We start from the raw sequence: 17,543 nt of genomic DNA on the forward strand, positions 1-17,543 counted from the left end.
ACAGCAGCTGTTCGCCCCGCCCCCCGCCTGGTATGTCCATTCACGCAGACATCTAGTAGTAGGGACGTCCTTCAGAGGCGGGCGGCCGGCCAGAGGCGGGACTTTTAAAACCTGCCCTGCGCCCTCCTCCTTCCTCATGGCGGCCATTATTTTCGGCAATGTTAACCCATTATCGGCCGAAATGGGATGGGCCCATTTTCGGACGATAATTTCGGTGGCCGAAATTTCGGTGCATCCCTAGTTAAAAGTGCTTAGACGGAGCATATACTTTTACAAAATGTTACAAGTCACTATACAGTAATGTCTTCCACGAGGGAGTGTACAGGAAAGGTAAAACAGTTTACCATTTTTAAGGGAACCCATACTGGTAAAATTAGGTAGAGAAATTTCCAGCAGCTCTAGTGCCAGACATGCTATTACCTCCTCAATCAACACCAAAATAGTATCAGAATTTTAGTAACAAAAAAGCAGGAGGGACTCCTCCTGAGAGGAAACCTCAGATTCAGCAGCCTCAAACTTCTCCTTTTCTCCCTTCTTGCTCACTTCTCTTCTCTATCATGCTCCAGTTATATGACCCCTGCCAGAGCGGTTTTAGAAACTATATAAAAGCAAGAAGGATTTATGGGACTTTAATTGAGGACAATTGGACATAAAAATATTCTTTATTTAATACCATGGATAATATAATATAAAACAACACTGTAGCATTAATGGATACAGGGATCAAATACACAGTAAATACAGCAATAAGACATCCAAAGTAAATACAATTTTTTCTAGGACCAAAAATGGATCACTCAAGAAAACAATGGGTCAAATATGATACATGCTCTGTGTGCTCACGATATTTAAATATATTATAGTTAGATGAAATATGAGTAATTGTAGGCTCGACGCGTTTCTAGGACCTCCGTCCACTCATCAGGAGCTTTGAAAATTTATCTAAGAATGAAAATATAAATTATATTGATATAATGGTGTAGGAGCAATAATGAGAAATCTTTATGGATTGGACACTACCTTAAGTCGTGTCATGTATCCAGGAGCCATCCAGTCTAAAACGGTAAGATCAAGGCCGGTCACAGGAAATGCCTGGCCCGGGGCTGAGGCATGGATCACAACTGGCAACACAAGGGCGAACAAGGAGGAAAGGACCATGATGGAATATGAATGAACCAATAGAGAGGCTTCAAGGATATAAATCCAGGAAATGATGATAAAGGCGCTTGGGGAGCATATACAGTCTAAAAAGATATTTATAAAATTTTTTGCGTAAATCTTTAAAATAAATCTACTGAGAAGAAACATTCTCAGAAATATATCTATAAATAAATAGAGTGTGTAGGGTCAGACGAATAAGCCCAAAGAGAAGTGCCTATAAATAATCAAAAAATTTTTGAATCAAAAGAGATTATGAATGCTTATGGTCAGAGCAATAGGCCAGTCACCCCCTCCCGATGCCTGTCTGTTTTTACATCCGGGCTGGGAGCGGGTTGCCACGCCCTTTATCGGCGCCATGCAGTGGTTGCATGGTACGGGACGTCTTTGGGCGTCCTGTTGCCAAGGCAACCCTTCCACCTTCCGGGACGTCAGAGGCGGGCTGCTTCTACCGACATCCGGTCTGGATTACCGGATGTGGGGGATACTTCAGCTGCCTATATAATGACGCCAGTATGGCGCTGGCATGATATCACTCCTGCACCTCGGACACACATTTTGGACGGACCGCTGATCACCTCTATTCGGGACTCTACATTTTCTGGTACTTCTGACCATTCAGTTCAATTTTATATTTTCATTCTTAGATAAATTTTCAAAGCTCCTGATGAGTGGACGGAGGTCCACGAAACGCGTTGAGCCTACAATTACTCATATTTCATCTAACTATAATATATTTAAATATCGTGAGCACACAGAGCATGCATCATATTTGACCCATTGTTTTCTTGAGTGATCCATTTTTGGTCCTAGAAAAAATTGTATTTACTTTGGATGTCTTATTTATTGCTGTATTTACTGTGTATTTGATCCCTGTATCCATTAATGCTACAGTGTTGTTTTATATTATATTATCCATGGTATTAAATAAAGAATATTTTTATGTCCGATTGTCCTCAATTAAAGTCCCATAAATCCTTCTTGCTTTTATACATTTACACTAAGGGATGGAGGCTTTTGGACAACTGTGGGCAAACCATACAAACTACTTTCCCGGTTTTAGAAACTAATTCTGGCGGACATAGGGGTTGAGGGTCACTTACGACCCTGAACACCTCTGGACTATATGAGGTCTGAGATCTGACCCATAAATGCAGACATGGATGCCACAAAATCATCCTTACTAAAAGGTCAGGAGGAATGAGGGATACCATATGGGGCACTGTAAATGTCTGAGGAGGGAGCAGAGTCAGCCAGGGAGCAACTAAAAATACTATGGAAAGCCGAATTCCCCCAGGGAGGGGTTAGTACAACCCATAAAACACAACTGTTAGCCAGGGCAATAGTTTGAACCAATATCCCTGTCCTTTTCCTTCTTAGGTATGCCATAGAAAAGAGCGGGGCCCTTAAAAAGGGATACTCCTGGTGACCTGGAAGGCAAAGAGGGTCAATATGGAGGCCCCCCCCCCTCCAATGAATGCACACTCAGAATGCACTGTCCCTGCGGAGTCCTGACCCCCTGTGAGCTCTGCACTGGCACCTGCAGAAGTGCTGTAACGTCCAGGATATTCAAACACAAAGCAGCCGAACAAAAAGATGGCCGCTGCACCATCCAGTACATTCGCAGTCTACTCAAGTGCTTAGGACTCCAGGGAGGGTGTAAGACCAACGAGGGCTGTCCGCAGAAATGTTCATGTAGTGGAGATAAGCCCTAAGCCACCATGTCAAGCCAGGTTGAGTAGTCACAGAAGAGGTGGATGAGGGGTGACAAAGGAAAAACAGTTCGGACACCCACTCACTGATGAAAGTGAGGAGGAAGGAAGGAACTACACCAGGAAAGAAAAGGAGGCACCTGGGGCGCATATTAACGATTGCCCTCGACCTGTAAAGTACTCTGAAATATCCAACACATTGCACTACATACTTAGGCAGGTGCCCAATGAAGGACCTGGTCCCCGTAGTGGCTTTCCAGGCCATCCTTGTGTTTTTTCTGGTGGAGTCCAGGTACAGTTCTAAGCATGGGGTATCGATCCACAGGCTGTACAAGATACCATGGCCAAAAAGCAAGAAGTTGACTGATGAATACAGTTAGACACCAGCAAAGAATTGAGGTATGCTGGGAGCAAGAGGGGTTTTATAGGCGTCCTCAGTTTTTTGCCAGTTTCCAAACAACTGAAGGTACCTGCCCATAACCAAGTCATCTGAATCTAGCCAGGTCCTGTACTGTATGAACAAGAAATCGTGGAAGTGTTTTTTTTTGGTGCCTCAAACCAAGAAAAATGGGACTTTATGGGCAAGTGGATGATAGTGCAGGTAGGTAGATAAGGTATAAGCAAAATAAATGATAGTAGAAATAAAAAACAATAATTTATTAACTACAATACTATTTCCATGTATTGTAAACAATTATTCGATGAACAATGTGCTTGGGGGAAGACCCAAGTGTGAAGGAAGTAAAAAGGTGATTCAGAAGAATCAGTGACAGTAGTGCAATAGTGACATTTCATAAGGATTTTTTTTGGCTGTTTTCCAATGGATGTTGAAAAAGGACAGATGTCCCCAAAAAAAATCCCAGGTTGCTGACGCGTTTCGGCTCTATCATGGGCCTTTTTCAAAGCGTTTAAGTCACTCAGTCTTTAATCTATGGGAATAAAATACAGGATTGTTTAGGTCCTCTAGGTACATTAGCGTCAAGTATATTAATTGTTTTTCAAGTTTAGAAAGAATTATATACATACACGGGTGTAGCCACTATTTCTGCGCAGAGCTCCCTTATCCAAGTTGCAATCACAGCGGTAATCGTGTCCTGCATAAAGCCTGGGGTGGTGTTAACAAGAGGGGTACTTGTTTTAATAGTGAGGATTAACACAGTAGGTCACAGGTTTTGGAAGAGTGTGATATCTTCACTTACAGTTGTACAGGCTGAAAGGGTTAAGCTTCCTCCACGGTTCTGGGGGTAGGTTTTCTCCCTCTCTCTTTGCCAAGTTCTTGGTCTATATTGTAATGTAATGTAATATAAGATGGTCCATTTTTTACAGTGTTGGTACCATAGTGACTGTATATAAGTACTGTGACTATATGGTGACAAATTTTTTCTTTGTTGTAATTGAGGGTGAAGAACATATTATACGTGTTGTTGTTCATGGCTTGAAGACGCTGCAAAGGCGCTGTTTTCCTCTTTGGCTAAAAATTCCTGCTCCCACGCTCCAAGGTATGTGTTCGCGTAAGACGGGGCACAACTTGTGCCCATTGCGACACCACACGTCTGCAAATAGTATATGCCGTTGAATATAAAGAAGCTGTTATTCAGGATGTAGTCCAGCATCATGGATTATAAAGTCATTACATTTTTTATCATGTCCACTTTGTTCTTCTAGGGTTTGTTTAATGACTTCCATTCCTTTCTTGTGCGGGATATTATTGTATAGGGCTTCAACATCGATTGTGATGAGGAATACATCATCTGGTATGGTAATACCATCAAGGATCTGGAGGAGGTGTCCCGTATCCCTAGTGTACGAGGGAAGTTTGGTTACGTGAGGTCTTATGTATGCATCTATAACTTTACTGGTGGTTGCCGTTCCCCGATATAATGGGCCTGCCCGGGGGGTTGTTTTTATCCTTGTGGATTTTAGGTAAAGCGTAGAAGGTCGGGGTTCTAGCGTGTTTTGTCCTCACAAACTGCCAAAGTGTTTGTGAGATCATTCTTTGATTCAGGGCTCCATCGATTTTTTTATAGAAATCCTCTTTATAGGTCTCCACCATGATGGGCATAATCTTTTTATAGCATCGTGTATTGTCCAGAATCCTCTGGCACATTGCTTTGTAGTCTTCATTGTCCATTAGCACAATGTTCCCCCCCTTATCAGAAGGTTTAATTGTGATGGACTCATTGCTCTTCAGTTCTTTCAGGGCAGTTTTTTGTTCCTTGGTGAGGTTTTGCATTGTCTTATTCCCTTTCAGTTTCTCGAGCTCTTTCGTTGTTTCCCTAACAAAGAGGGCTATTGAGGGGTTCTCATTCAGTGAGGGAAAGATATGGGATTTTTTCTTAAACATAGGGTATTTTGCTCCTTGTGGTTTTTCTGCCCCATCATCTTCGCTTCCGACAGGTGTATCCTCATCTGTCCAATCATCAATTGCTCCTTCTTCTAATAGGAGGTTCAGGTCTCTGATAGCCCTAAATTCGGCTGCTGTTAAGCTCGTTTGTGGTGTTTTGGCGGTTGTTTTTTTATTATATTGACTTTTAGGAGTAGGTTTTTCGCGAAAAGGTTAACGTCCTTGATTATTTCAAAGGTGTCAGTACCTCTGTTGGGGCAAAAGGAAAGTAGGGGCTGCCTGGGACCCACCAATCACCTTCAGGGAGAGGAGGGCCCCTCCTCCCGTGCTGGCGGACAGAGAGCGTCCCTCACTATGGGCCGAGCGACCTGCGCGCGCATCCATTGAGCGCAGGTGCAGAGACCGGTGCCACGTCACGCTCCTTGGAAGTCCTCCTACGTGCAGCGCCTACTGCGCATGCGAGAAGGACTTCATAAGGCCGGGGAACCATAGTCAGTCCTCACTTCTCTCGAGCAGAGAGAAGAGGACAGACCGAACCTGCGCCAGCCGGATGGACCATCTCCTACCAGACTTCTGCCAAAACGTAAGTTCCAATGGAACTCTTGCTCATTACCCTTAATAAACTTTGGGCACCAGAGTCACCTATTTCTACTGTATAAGCACAATGAGCTACAAGAACACTTATCCTGGAACTCGGCATTATAGTCACCATATAGTCACAGTACTTATATACAGTCACTATGGTACCAACACTGTAAAAAAACGAACCATCTTATATTACATTACAATATAGACCAAGAACTTGGCAAAGAGAGAGGGAGAAAACCTACCCCCAGAACCGTGGAGGAAGCTTAACCCTTTCAGCCTGTACAACTGTAAGTGAAGATATCACACTCTTCCAATACCTGTGACATACTGTGTTAATCCTCACTATTAAAACAAGTACCCCTCTTGTTAACACCACCCCAGGCTTTATGCAGGACACAATTCCCGCTGTGATTGCAACTTGGATAAGGGAGCTCTGCGCAGAAATAGTGGCTACACCCGTGTATGTATATAATTCTTTCTAAACTTGAAAAACAATATACTTGACGCTAACTGTAAACAATCCTGTATATTATTCCCATAGATTAAAGACTGAGTGACTTAAACGCTTTGAAAAAGGCCCATGATAGAGCCGAAACGCGTCAGCAACCTGGGATTTTTTTGGGGACATCTGTCCTTTTCAACATCCATTGGAAAACAGCCAAAAAAAAATCCTTATGAAATGTCACTATTGCACTACTGTCACTGATTCTTCTAAATCACCTTTTTACTTCCTTCACACTTGGGTCTTCCCACAAGCACATTGTTCACCGAATAATTGTTTACAATACATGGAAATAGTATTGTAGTTAATAAATTATTGTTTTTTATTTCTACTATCATTTATTTTGCTTATACCTTATCTACCTACCTGCACTATCATCCACTTGCCCATAAAGTCCCATTTTTCTTGGTTTGAGGCACCAAAAAAAACCCTTCCATATTCCACATAGGGACGGTGGCAGAACCTACTCATCTTATGTGTGCTAAAGAAATAAAACCACCCCTCGCCTGAACAAGTAATCGTTTTCCAAGTTTCCAGAACACTAGCAAAAAAATAAATGACATTTGGAAGCAGGGTTATACAGGAGCGGACGTAAGATTTTTTTTTTTTTTTAGTCCAATACTTACTACAATTTTGTGTCCCTCAATGATAAAGAAATGCAGGTTTATTTAAAGAGACAGCTGTATTAAGAAAAGACAAATTGTTCCAAATCCAAAAGCGTCGCTCAAAGGTAAAGGACGCTAGGTAATAAAAGTAATATAGCACAAATTTTTTTAAAATCCAGTCTTTCCCCAAATGCACATTAAAATTTTTAGTTCCGGTTTCGTTTGTGAATTGGACTTAACACATTACTGCACGATTTGTTGCGACATTTACCAACAATTCTTTTCTCTTTGTCGTTCACCGCAAAATAATTTGTTTTTTTTTTAATGAATTGGACTTTATTTACCGCATGCGATAATTTATGCAAATGAGTAACAAGATACCCTTACGTTATGCGGTAAAGCTTAGTGAATTTTTAGTTAGTGGTTTTTGTTTAACATCCTGTCTCAGTGTTACGCCTTTTTACTGTGTCAGAAGTGTTAGCCGTCACCCAGGCCTCTCACTTTTGCAAACAAAGGGGCTCACGGATGTTGGTTCTGAATGGAGAAAGTGGGTTTTGCAGTTTTCTCCAGGATTGGGTTCTACAGTACAGAGGTTTTGTAGAGACGTGGGGGGGATGAAGCTTCTATCTGTGTCCACATTTTACTTGAAACCACCATGTTGATTGTGCAGCTGTTCACAGCCTTTTACATATTCATGCTATCTATGGTTCGAGGCTGCTTCTCTGGAGACAAGGCTGTTGAAGGAGCAGCATTTGTGAACAGACACTAGGGACTGTGCCTTCTGATCTCACTGAGAGGTGATCTGACCAGGCCGTTGACTTTAGGCTCCAGTCACACTTTTGGGACTTGTCATGCAACTTTGGAGACCAAAGTCCCATGACAAGTCATTTCCCAAAGTTTCCAATGATAACCATTCATATACAGTATGTGCGACTTAAAGTTGCAGCAAATTCAAAGTAGCTCATGCACTACTTTGGTATGACTTTCATGCAACCTGAGGGTCATTGACATTAATGTTAACTCTCAAAATCTGCATGAAAGTTGTACCTGTATGTTATCCAGTGCAATAGTTGTGCAACAGTTATCCATTATCACTGGTCAAAGCCGTATCAAAGTCGCACCCATTCAAAGTTTCATTAAATTTGCACTCTAAAGTCAGCGCAACGTTGGAGTCCTAGAAGTGTAAATGGAGCCTAAGACTGTAATTAGACAGCAGCTTGTGCAACCCAAGGTTGGGTAGTTGGTTTGTCAAAAGGCTGAATGAGATGATGTGGTGAGTCTGTGCAGACAGGTTCAGAGACTATGCAGTCTGGATAGCCAGAAGGTTGAAAAAATTGGATTTTTGTCTTACCAAAAAATCCTTTTCTCTGATGTGCATTGATGGACACAGCTCCAGAATCTTCTTGACCATTGGGTTATGCTGCCCCCTACAGGAGTAGGACACTAGACAGGGAAAAAAAAAAAAAATTTACCACACCAATGGGGCAGTCCCAGGGGGTATACTCCCACACTCTGTTATAGGCATTCCGTTTTGCTGCAAGCAGTGTCAGAAGAAAGTAACCCAACTCAATAGAGGGGTGGGTGCGGTGTCCGTCAATGATCAGAAAAAAGGATTTTACAGTAAGACAAAAATCCAATTTTCTCTTTCTTTCATTGACAGACAGCTCTAGAACATTCTTGACAACTGGGACGTCCTAAAGCAGTGTTAAACATGAGGGGTGGGAAAAGACACAGCAGAAAAGGCAATTCCCAAAGGCTAAACCTAGCCAACCAGTGAACATGGAACTCAACCAGGAACTACTGGAGCTCACCTGAAAACATACACCCTCAAAGAGGACTAGTCCTCTCAAACAGCAGCCTGCAAATCCTTGCGGCCAAAAGCAGCATCCGCAGATGCCAGAACATCCACTTGGTAAAATTTAGTAAAAGTGAGCACAGGCGATCAGGTGGCCGCCTTGCACACCTGATGGTGAAAGGCCCAGGAGGCACTAAGCGCCCGTGTGGAAGGCACCTTAACAGGGAAAGGAGGCACCTGATCCCTAATTTAATAGGCCTGCACCACGGTCTGTCTGATCCATCAAGAAATGGTCGCAGCAGACACAGCCAACCATTTTCGAGGTGTATCCGTAAGGACAAATAGGGAGTCTGATTTCCTAAAAGACTCCGTAGCCGTCAGGGAATCAGGGGAATGCAAAGCAATTTCCTTAGGCTGCTTGGTCTTAGGGCAAAGTGAAGGCAGTAAAAGGTCTTCATTCAAATGGAAGTCAGAAACAACCTTAGGGAGGAACGACTGACAAGGGCGAGGCACCACTTTATCTCTGTGAACCACCAGATAGGGTGAACAACAGGACAATGCCGCCAGCTGTGACACCCTTCATGCAGAAGTAATAGCCACCAAAAAGGATACCTTCTGGGACAGCGAAAGCAGGGGAATCATTCAAATATTTTCGAAAGGAGGTTTCTGGAGAACAGACCGCACCTAATCAAAGGTCTCACAGAGACCACACTGGGGAAGCCCGTGAATAAATGTGAGAAACAAGGAATTTCTGGCCAAAGGTCACTGGAAGAAGCCCGCCAAGGCCGAAACCTGGCTCTTGATGGTACCCCCAAGGCACAACGCTGTTTAACCCCACGCTGGAGGAAGGCCAAGATCCGATCCACCGAAAAGGAGAAAGGATGAACCTCAAGAGAATCCCACCACGCGTCGTGTCTTGTCTTCCACGTAGGATGGTAAATCTTCCTAGAGGTAGACCAAGCCACAAACTTCTGCACCTTCCTGTTGAGACGAGACGAGAGGCCATCAAGTCCACCTCAAGAGTGCCCCAATGAAGACACAGCTGATGAAACACCTCCGGATGGAGTAATCAATCTCCCTGGTCCAACGTGATTTTCTGTCAAAATAGGAGGGGAAAAGGAAACCCCTTTGCCACTCTGGATGTGGCTTGTGAGTGCCAAAGGGACTCCAATTTTAAAGGTCCATTTTTAAGATCTCACACACAGATACAATCAATGCATCCACCAGCGCCTTTTCTTGAGCGACTACAGGAGTGGAGGAATCATTCTCATTATCTGAGAACTCAGAGCGCATGGTCACAGACCCAGCAGAGTGACCCACGTCCGCAGCTCCCGAATCATATTCAGGATCTAAGAGGACAGTTGAGGCAGGGGGGGGGGGGGGGGGGGGGGAGTTTTTTTGTTAGCTCATTGCCCAAAAATCACCTCCACTCGGGACACAAAGGACTCCGGGACTGCCGTCAGTGCATCAATGGATGGTTGGGACCCGAAGGGCCCTGCAGCCTTTGAGAGGGGATCAGGTGGGGAAAAGTGCTCGAAGGACTCAGAGTCAATAGGGGGACCCCACAAAAAAGGTGTAAAAAAATTCTGCTAAGGGACACCCCCACCACTCCGGCAGCACCAACCGGTCGCCAGTAACAGAGGACCTAATCGATCCTCAGCAGAGAGGGAGAGGACCCCACCAGACCCACCACCCAGCAGAAACAGGCACCTGCTGCCACCAGGATAATCTGCACTCCACGTGTGGCGATCAGAAAGTGAAAAGATCCAGGAGTCAGCACCAGGGGATGGGGGCTCCACTGTCATGGCTGCTGTTCTTTTCAATGGCAAACAACAGCAAATGGCAGTCAGACTACACAAAAATGGCGGCCGTGCATTGAGCACACAGGCTACAAGAAAATGGCGGCCCTGCGCAGCACCACAAGGCTCCCAGGTACCCACTAGGGATCCCTAGGCCTCAGAAAATGGAACAGGCAGGAAGGGGGGCCAACGGCAGGAGCCCCTACCAGATACAGCCGCCCCCCCCCCCACACAGCCGATCGCCCAGTCGCCGGCAGCGCACCCCTCTGCCCCTATTGCCAACACAGCACCTTGCCCACCCCAGGTGGTGAACCATGCAAATTCACAGCCTCAGCATATATGAAGGATTGGGGGGGCAGGTGGGGGGTGAGATGGCCCAAAGGGACCACCAAACCGATGGGGGTGCCTAACAGGAAGAGGGAGAACCCGGGGTCCGACCGTCCCATTGAGGGGCCCACGTCCACCCCAAAATCTCTCCAGGGGGGGGGGGGGAACAGTTACCATACCAGGAAGGCATCTCTCCAGGCAGAACCGCCTATCCAATAAAATGGGGACTGTCGGCAAGGAGGAACGCTGAGACTCGGACCGAGACCCGGTCGTGTGCGACCTTGCGAGACGTTTAACTCGCAAGCCAGCCCCATCCAGTGGGGCTATGCTGCGGCCGACCAAGCACGGCTAGAGTGGAGCTGAGGTCAATGGTCTCTGGCCAGACTGGGGTGACCACTGGATCTAGATTATCCAGCCCGTCACCCAGTTGATTGTAGATCTTACAGAAAACAAACCAGGAGAGAAAAAAAAATCCATCTTAAAAGAAAAAATTGCCAGGACCAGAGATCCCAGCAAGGAACTGGGTCCTTACTACGGACTAGGCAGGAAAAAAAACTGAATGCCTATAGCAGAGTGTGGGAGTATACCCCCTGGGACTGCCCCATAGGCGTGGTAAAGTATTTTTCCTGCCTAGTGTCCTACTCCTGTAGGGTGCAGCATAACCCAATGGTCAAGAAGATTGTGGAGCAGTGTGAATGAACGAAAGAGAAATGTATATTTGTCATTGTGACGCTGAAAAGGAAAGGTAATGCTGGAAGGGTAACCTTCCATGTGAGCTTTTAAACATTACTTTTGAATAAAAGTGGGCAAAAAGCCCTGAAAAACATACTTCACTGTCTGTACTGAAGTAAATTAAAGGCACTACACTTGAATGAACCCCCCAATCCCAAAACTTGACCTATAGTTTGCTGTGCACATTGTAATTAATAATCCTGCTTTACACAATGCTCTTACACAAGCTGAAGCCTATGTGCACAAAGCCTTAAAGATCATGAAAGAGCACTTGCTTTCAATTTATGAAAAAAAAAAAAAAAAAAAAAAAAAAAAAAAAAAAACACTTTCCATCCACATAAGCCATAAATATATGATTCTTGATTACAGAAATTTTTATTCATCATGACTTTACGAGTCCCTATTTAGAACTTAAGGTTCTGCGCATGGTTACATGCAAACTGCAGGCCTTGTATAATATAATCAATTTACATTGCAAAGTAATCTCTCTGATGTGTGTTGTGGTTTGCTTACAATTTATTACAAGACGCAGTTTGGACACATTTTCCATGAGGTAAGGGCCCTACAAGTACAACTTGCACTGCAATAAAATGTTTTTCAAAAACAAATAGGATATCTTTGAGCCTATTTCAATGCGAGTTAGCCCTGATGCGCTGCAAAAGGTTATATTCAGTGCGTACATGACAGTTGCAAATACAAGTAAAAATAATTTTATATATATTTATTTTACACACACATACAAAACACGTTATAAAGTAGCATAAAGGTTACCTGGACAGAGCTAGTCATTGTGCTTAAGGCAAACACCGTTGCACAATCTTTGATTGTTGACTGGCTGTCAAAGGCCCCTTGAGTATCCATGAGAATAACCGCAACCTGGGTGCAAAAACAAGCAGCTAAATATAACCAGCATAATAAAATGACAAGGTGAAAACAACCAAGATAAATGTAATATCAAGTTTAGCAGTATATTCCATTTTTCCCCAACAAGTAAAGCAGCAATCCATTTGTGGTATAACACGGACTACCAAACCCAGTTTAAATCTAGAACTAAAAAGGAATCCTCAAGCACTCCAAAGCAGACATTTTACCACCACCACAGCAAACTATATCTGGGCCTGAAAAGTAACACTGAAATACAGTAATACTCTGTTACAATTGACTACTTTTTATTTTGAGTCTTTACAATGGTACCGACCATGCTCTCTGTGCTTGCAAATACATTGCTACATCAGAAATTTCCAGGTCTGAAATTATAATTCCAGATTGCCTAAAAAAATATGGATTTTTCCTTTCAATTTACCTGTAAAATCCATTTCTTGGACTACATCACGGGACACAGAGCAGCCATATTCATTACTATCTGGGTTATATGCCACTTATAGGTGAATGGACACTGGCAACTAATTAAGACAGGAAGTCCCCCTCTATATAACCCCTCCCATACAGGAAGTACCTCAGTTTTGTTTTAAGCAATAAACATCCCAGACAAGAGGGGAGGGACCTCTGTGTCCTGTGATGTACTCCAAGAAATTGATTTTACAGGCAAGTTGTAGGAAAAATCCATATTTCTTTATCGTACATCACAGGACACAGAGGAGCCATTTTCATTACTAGCTGGCACGTCCCAAAGCAATCCACTTGAGGGGAGGGGGGACACTATAAAACACCACCATCAGACCGCAAAAGGAAGGAAGGAAGGCAGTATAATGTCCTGATGTAAATGAAAAGCGACCACCTTGGGCAAAAAACCTGGGTGTGGACATAGAATCACCCTATATTGATGCAATATCAAGAATGGCTCTTTACAAGAAAGAGCCATCAATTCGGATACCCTTCTGGCTGAAGTTACTGCAACCAAAAAAGGTTGTTTCTGTATACTGCCAGCACCAAATTTATATCCCAAGGACACAATGGTGGCCTCACTGGAGGAAGCATATGTAGCACCCCTTGAACAAAGGTTTGAACTAAGGAATGCAAAGCGATTGGTCTCTGGAAAAAAATGAGAAGGCTGAAATCAGACTCTTAATAGTGCCTAAGGCTAACTTCATAGCTACTCCTACTTGCAAGAAGGCTAGAATTCTCCCGATTATATATTTACGGGGATGCCATTTCCTGGCCTCACCAGGAAATTGTAAGGCTTCCAGACTCTAATAAATGCCTCTAGAGACTGTTTTCTAGCGTTTATCAGGGTAGAGACTGCAGGGCCAGATATACCTCACTCCCTAAACCACTTACCGACCGCCCTTCATTATACGTCGGTCCTTTAACGCTAAATACCGGGGTTATGGCAGCAGATTCGCCACGGGATCACCCTTACGGTGCGGAAGAGGTGCGCCCCCCCTCCCGCCGAGTGTCGGCTATTTTCCCCGCTTACCGGACCCGCGGGCAGCGGGGAAGACAATCTGGTCCCCGCTCCTCACAGACTGGAAGTCGAATGAGGGCAAGATGGCCCCCACTCGACTATGGTCTTGGAGGACCGGAGCGACGCCAAACGTTTTTGCCTAGTAACCGGTTTAAAGGGCCGATTTTTATTCCAGCATTTTTTTTTTTTTTTTTAGTGTAGTTGTGAGGTCTGAAGTCTTTTTGATACCAGATCTCACAATAAAGAGGTCCTGTCATGCCTATTTCTATAACAAGGGATGTTTACATTCCTTGTAATAGGAATCAAAATGATCAAAATTTTTATTAAAAAAAAAAAAAAAAAAAAAACTGTAAAATAAATAGGAAAAAAAATTAAAGCGCCCTGTCCCCGTTCGCAGAAGCAACAGCATACGCAAGTCCCGCCCACATATGTAAACTGTGTTCAAACCACATCTGAGGTATCGCCGCAATCGTTGGAGCAAGAGCAATAATTTGAGCCCTAGACCTCCTCTGTAATTCTAAGCTGGTAACCTGTAGCAAATTTTTAATAGTGTCGCCTATGGGAAGTTTTAAGTACCAATGTTTGTCGCCATTCCGCAAGCGTGCTCTATTTTGAAGAATGACATGTTGGTTATCTATTTACTCGGCGTAACATTATCTTTCACATTACGGAATTGGGCTAACTTTACTGTTCTCTTACTTTTTAATTCAAAAAAGTGAATTTTTTCCCAAAAAATTGCCTTTGGAAGACCGCTGCGCAAATACGGTGTGATAAAAAATATTGCAACGATCTCCATTTTATTCTCTAGGGTCTCTGCTAATGTTTGGGGGTTCCAAGTAGTTTTCTAGCAAAAAAAAAATGATTTTAGCTTGTAAACACCAAGAGTCAAAAATAGGCCCGGTCTTAAAGTGGTTAAGATCCAGGCTTCAATAGCCAAGCTGTCAAGTTTAGAAATTGTAAAGCAGGGTGGAATATTGGACCCTGAGAGAGCAGGTTCGGATGCAGTAGAAGAACCCAAGGCCTTGCCACTGCCAACTTTAGAATTTGTGCGTACCAAAGCCTCCTGGGCCACGCTGAAGCCACCAGGATTACTGATTTTCCCTCCACCTGGATCCTGCTTAGAAGACGCTGCAGCAGCTAAACCAGAGGAAAGGCATAGAATAGGGAAAATTCCTACCAAGGAGTCACCAAAGCATCCACTCCGACTGAGAGTGGATTCCTGGTCATGGACACAAACTTTTTCAACTTGTTGTTGAACCTGGATGTCAACAGATCTACGTTCAGGACCCCTCAGCATTGGCAGATCAATGCTAAGATCTTGGCCTGTAAGGACCGTTACCCCAGAAACATCTGCTGATGACTCAGTCTGCCTGCCAGTTTTCTATTTCTGGAATGAAAACCGCCGACAGGCATGACTCTTGGTGACTCACTGATGGTTGATATAAGCCACAGCCGTGGCATTGTCAGATTGTACCCTAACAGGCTAACCCTAAAGTCTGGACGTCCAGTACTTTAATGCCTGACAAACTGCTCGGAATTCCAGGCTATTGATGGGAAGGATTTTTTCTACCCAAGACCATTTTCCTTGGACAGTGGCTTCCTCCAGAACTGCCGGAGAGACTTGCATCTATAGTCGCCACTTTCCAAATTCCTGGTTATCAACCACCAACTTAGACTCTGACATACCCTTGGTACTAGAGACATGCAACAATCTAAGGCCTGGATTTTCTGCTACAGGCTGACAGAATGTTGTTCTGTAAAGGTCTGGTATGGAATTGAGCATAGGGAACTGCTTCGAAAGAGGACACCATCTTACTGAATAACCTCATGTAAAGACATACAGAAGGATACTTTTTCCTTCTTTCGGACCAAGCCCGATCCTTCAGGTCTATGACCTTTCTCACTGCTTCCATCAGTGAGGCCACCATTGTGTCCTTGGGATCTAAATTTGGTGCTGACAGTTATACAGAAACAGCCTTTTGAGCCCATGTGGCATATTCCTTTGGTTCTTTTGACCAGAAAGTTAGTCTTTTTGGTTGCAGTAACTCCAGCCAGGGGTTATCGGAATTGGCTGCTTTCTCTTGTAAAGAGCCATTTTTTTTTTTTTTTTTATTTTACATCGAGATCGGGTGATTCTACGTCCACATGATTCTACGTCCACACTCAGGTTTTTTGCCCACGGTGGGGTCTGTTTTTCATTTAAATCATGACATTATACAGCATTCCTTCTTTCCAAATCCTTAAACAGCAGAGGAAGAGGTCAGCTCAGATTCGTGAGACTGACCTTTTGTTCCTGCTGCCAGAAAGGCCTAGGAAAGGACAGGCAGCATCTAAGTCTACAATTTCTCAATGGATTTGCCCGGTTATTATCCAGGCGTATGACTTAAAAGGGTAGGTTCCACCTTTTCCGGTAAAGGAACATTCTACCAGAAGAGTAGGTGCCTTTTGGGCAGTTCGCCATCAAGCTTCTATGGCTCAGATTTGCAAGGCCGCCACTTGGTCTTTGGTGCATACGTTCACTAGATTCTATCAAGTGCATGTTAGGACCCAGGAGGAGTCTGCATTTGGCCGCAGTGTTCTTCAGGCAGCAATGTAGATCCTTTGCAGTCTGATGGTGGTGTTTTTATAGAGTCTCCCTCCTCTTAAGTGCATTGCTTTGGGACGTCCTAGATTGAATATGTCTGCTCTGTGTCCTGTGATGTACGAAAAAGAAATATGGATTTTTCCTACAACTTACCTGTAAAATCAATTTCTTGGAGTACATCACAGGACACAGTGGTCCCTCCCCTCTTGTGTGGGATGTTTATTGCTTGCTAGAAACCTGAGGTACTTCCTTTATGGGATGGGTTATATAGAGGGGGGACTTCCTGTCTTAATTAGTTGCCATTATCCATTCACCTATAGGTGGTGTATGACCACATAGTAATGAATATGGCTGCTCTGTGTCCCGTGATGTACTCCTAGAAATGGATTTTACAGGTAAGCTGTAGGAAAAATCCATATTTTCCTTGGGCAAAAAGAAAAAAAGCACAATATTCCCAATGCACACATTTCTGAAACTGGCTGTAAATGTAAACAGGTGCTGCAGCAACCACTGGCTGGAAACCAAAGACATTATTATTATTACATTATTATTATTATAATGCATTTATATAGTGACAGCAGTGCGCAGCACTTCACAAGGTTAGGGCAAACAGTACAGTTACAATACCATTCAATACAGAAAGAATCAGAGGGCCCTGCTCATTACAGCTTACAATCTAAAAGGGAGGGTCAAGTGATACAAAAGGTAATAACTAAGGGGGATGAGCTCATGAAGAAAATTAAAATACAGTTGTTAGGCGGAGGCCGGATAGGCTTCTCCGAAGAAAAAAGTTTTCAGGGATTGCTTAAAAGTGGATAGAGCAGGAGATAGACAGATCAGGTAGGGAACTCCAAAGGATGGAAGAGGTTCAGGAAAAGTCCTGGAGGCGAGCATGAGAGGAAAAAGACAAGGCAACTAGAGAGCAGGAGGTCTTGAGAGGAACAAAGAGAACAATTTGGTCGGTATTTTGAGACTAGGGGGCAGACTTGTGGATGGCTTTGTAAGTCATTATTCATATTTTGAACTTAATTA

At 43.8% G+C, this 17,543-nt stretch overlaps 1 protein-coding gene across 2 annotated transcripts in view; it reads right to left on the minus strand.

Annotated features, from left to right (window-relative positions):
• Positions 1-17,543, minus strand: part of ATL2 (atlastin GTPase 2) — a 223,932-nt gene that overhangs the window by 114,991 nt on the left and 91,398 nt on the right. For both annotated transcript variants that reach the window (XM_082249141.1, XM_082249140.1), the window contains exon 4: positions 12,334-12,438. In XM_082249141.1, the coding sequence (XP_082105267.1) occupies positions 12,334-12,438 (105 nt within the window). The remainder of the gene's footprint in view (positions 1-12,333; positions 12,439-17,543) is intronic.

The sequence above is a fragment of the Pelophylax lessonae genome, assembly GCF_965119305.1.
Source record: "Pelophylax lessonae genome assembly, chromosome: 3".
NCBI lineage: Eukaryota > Metazoa > Chordata > Amphibia > Anura > Ranidae > Pelophylax > Pelophylax lessonae.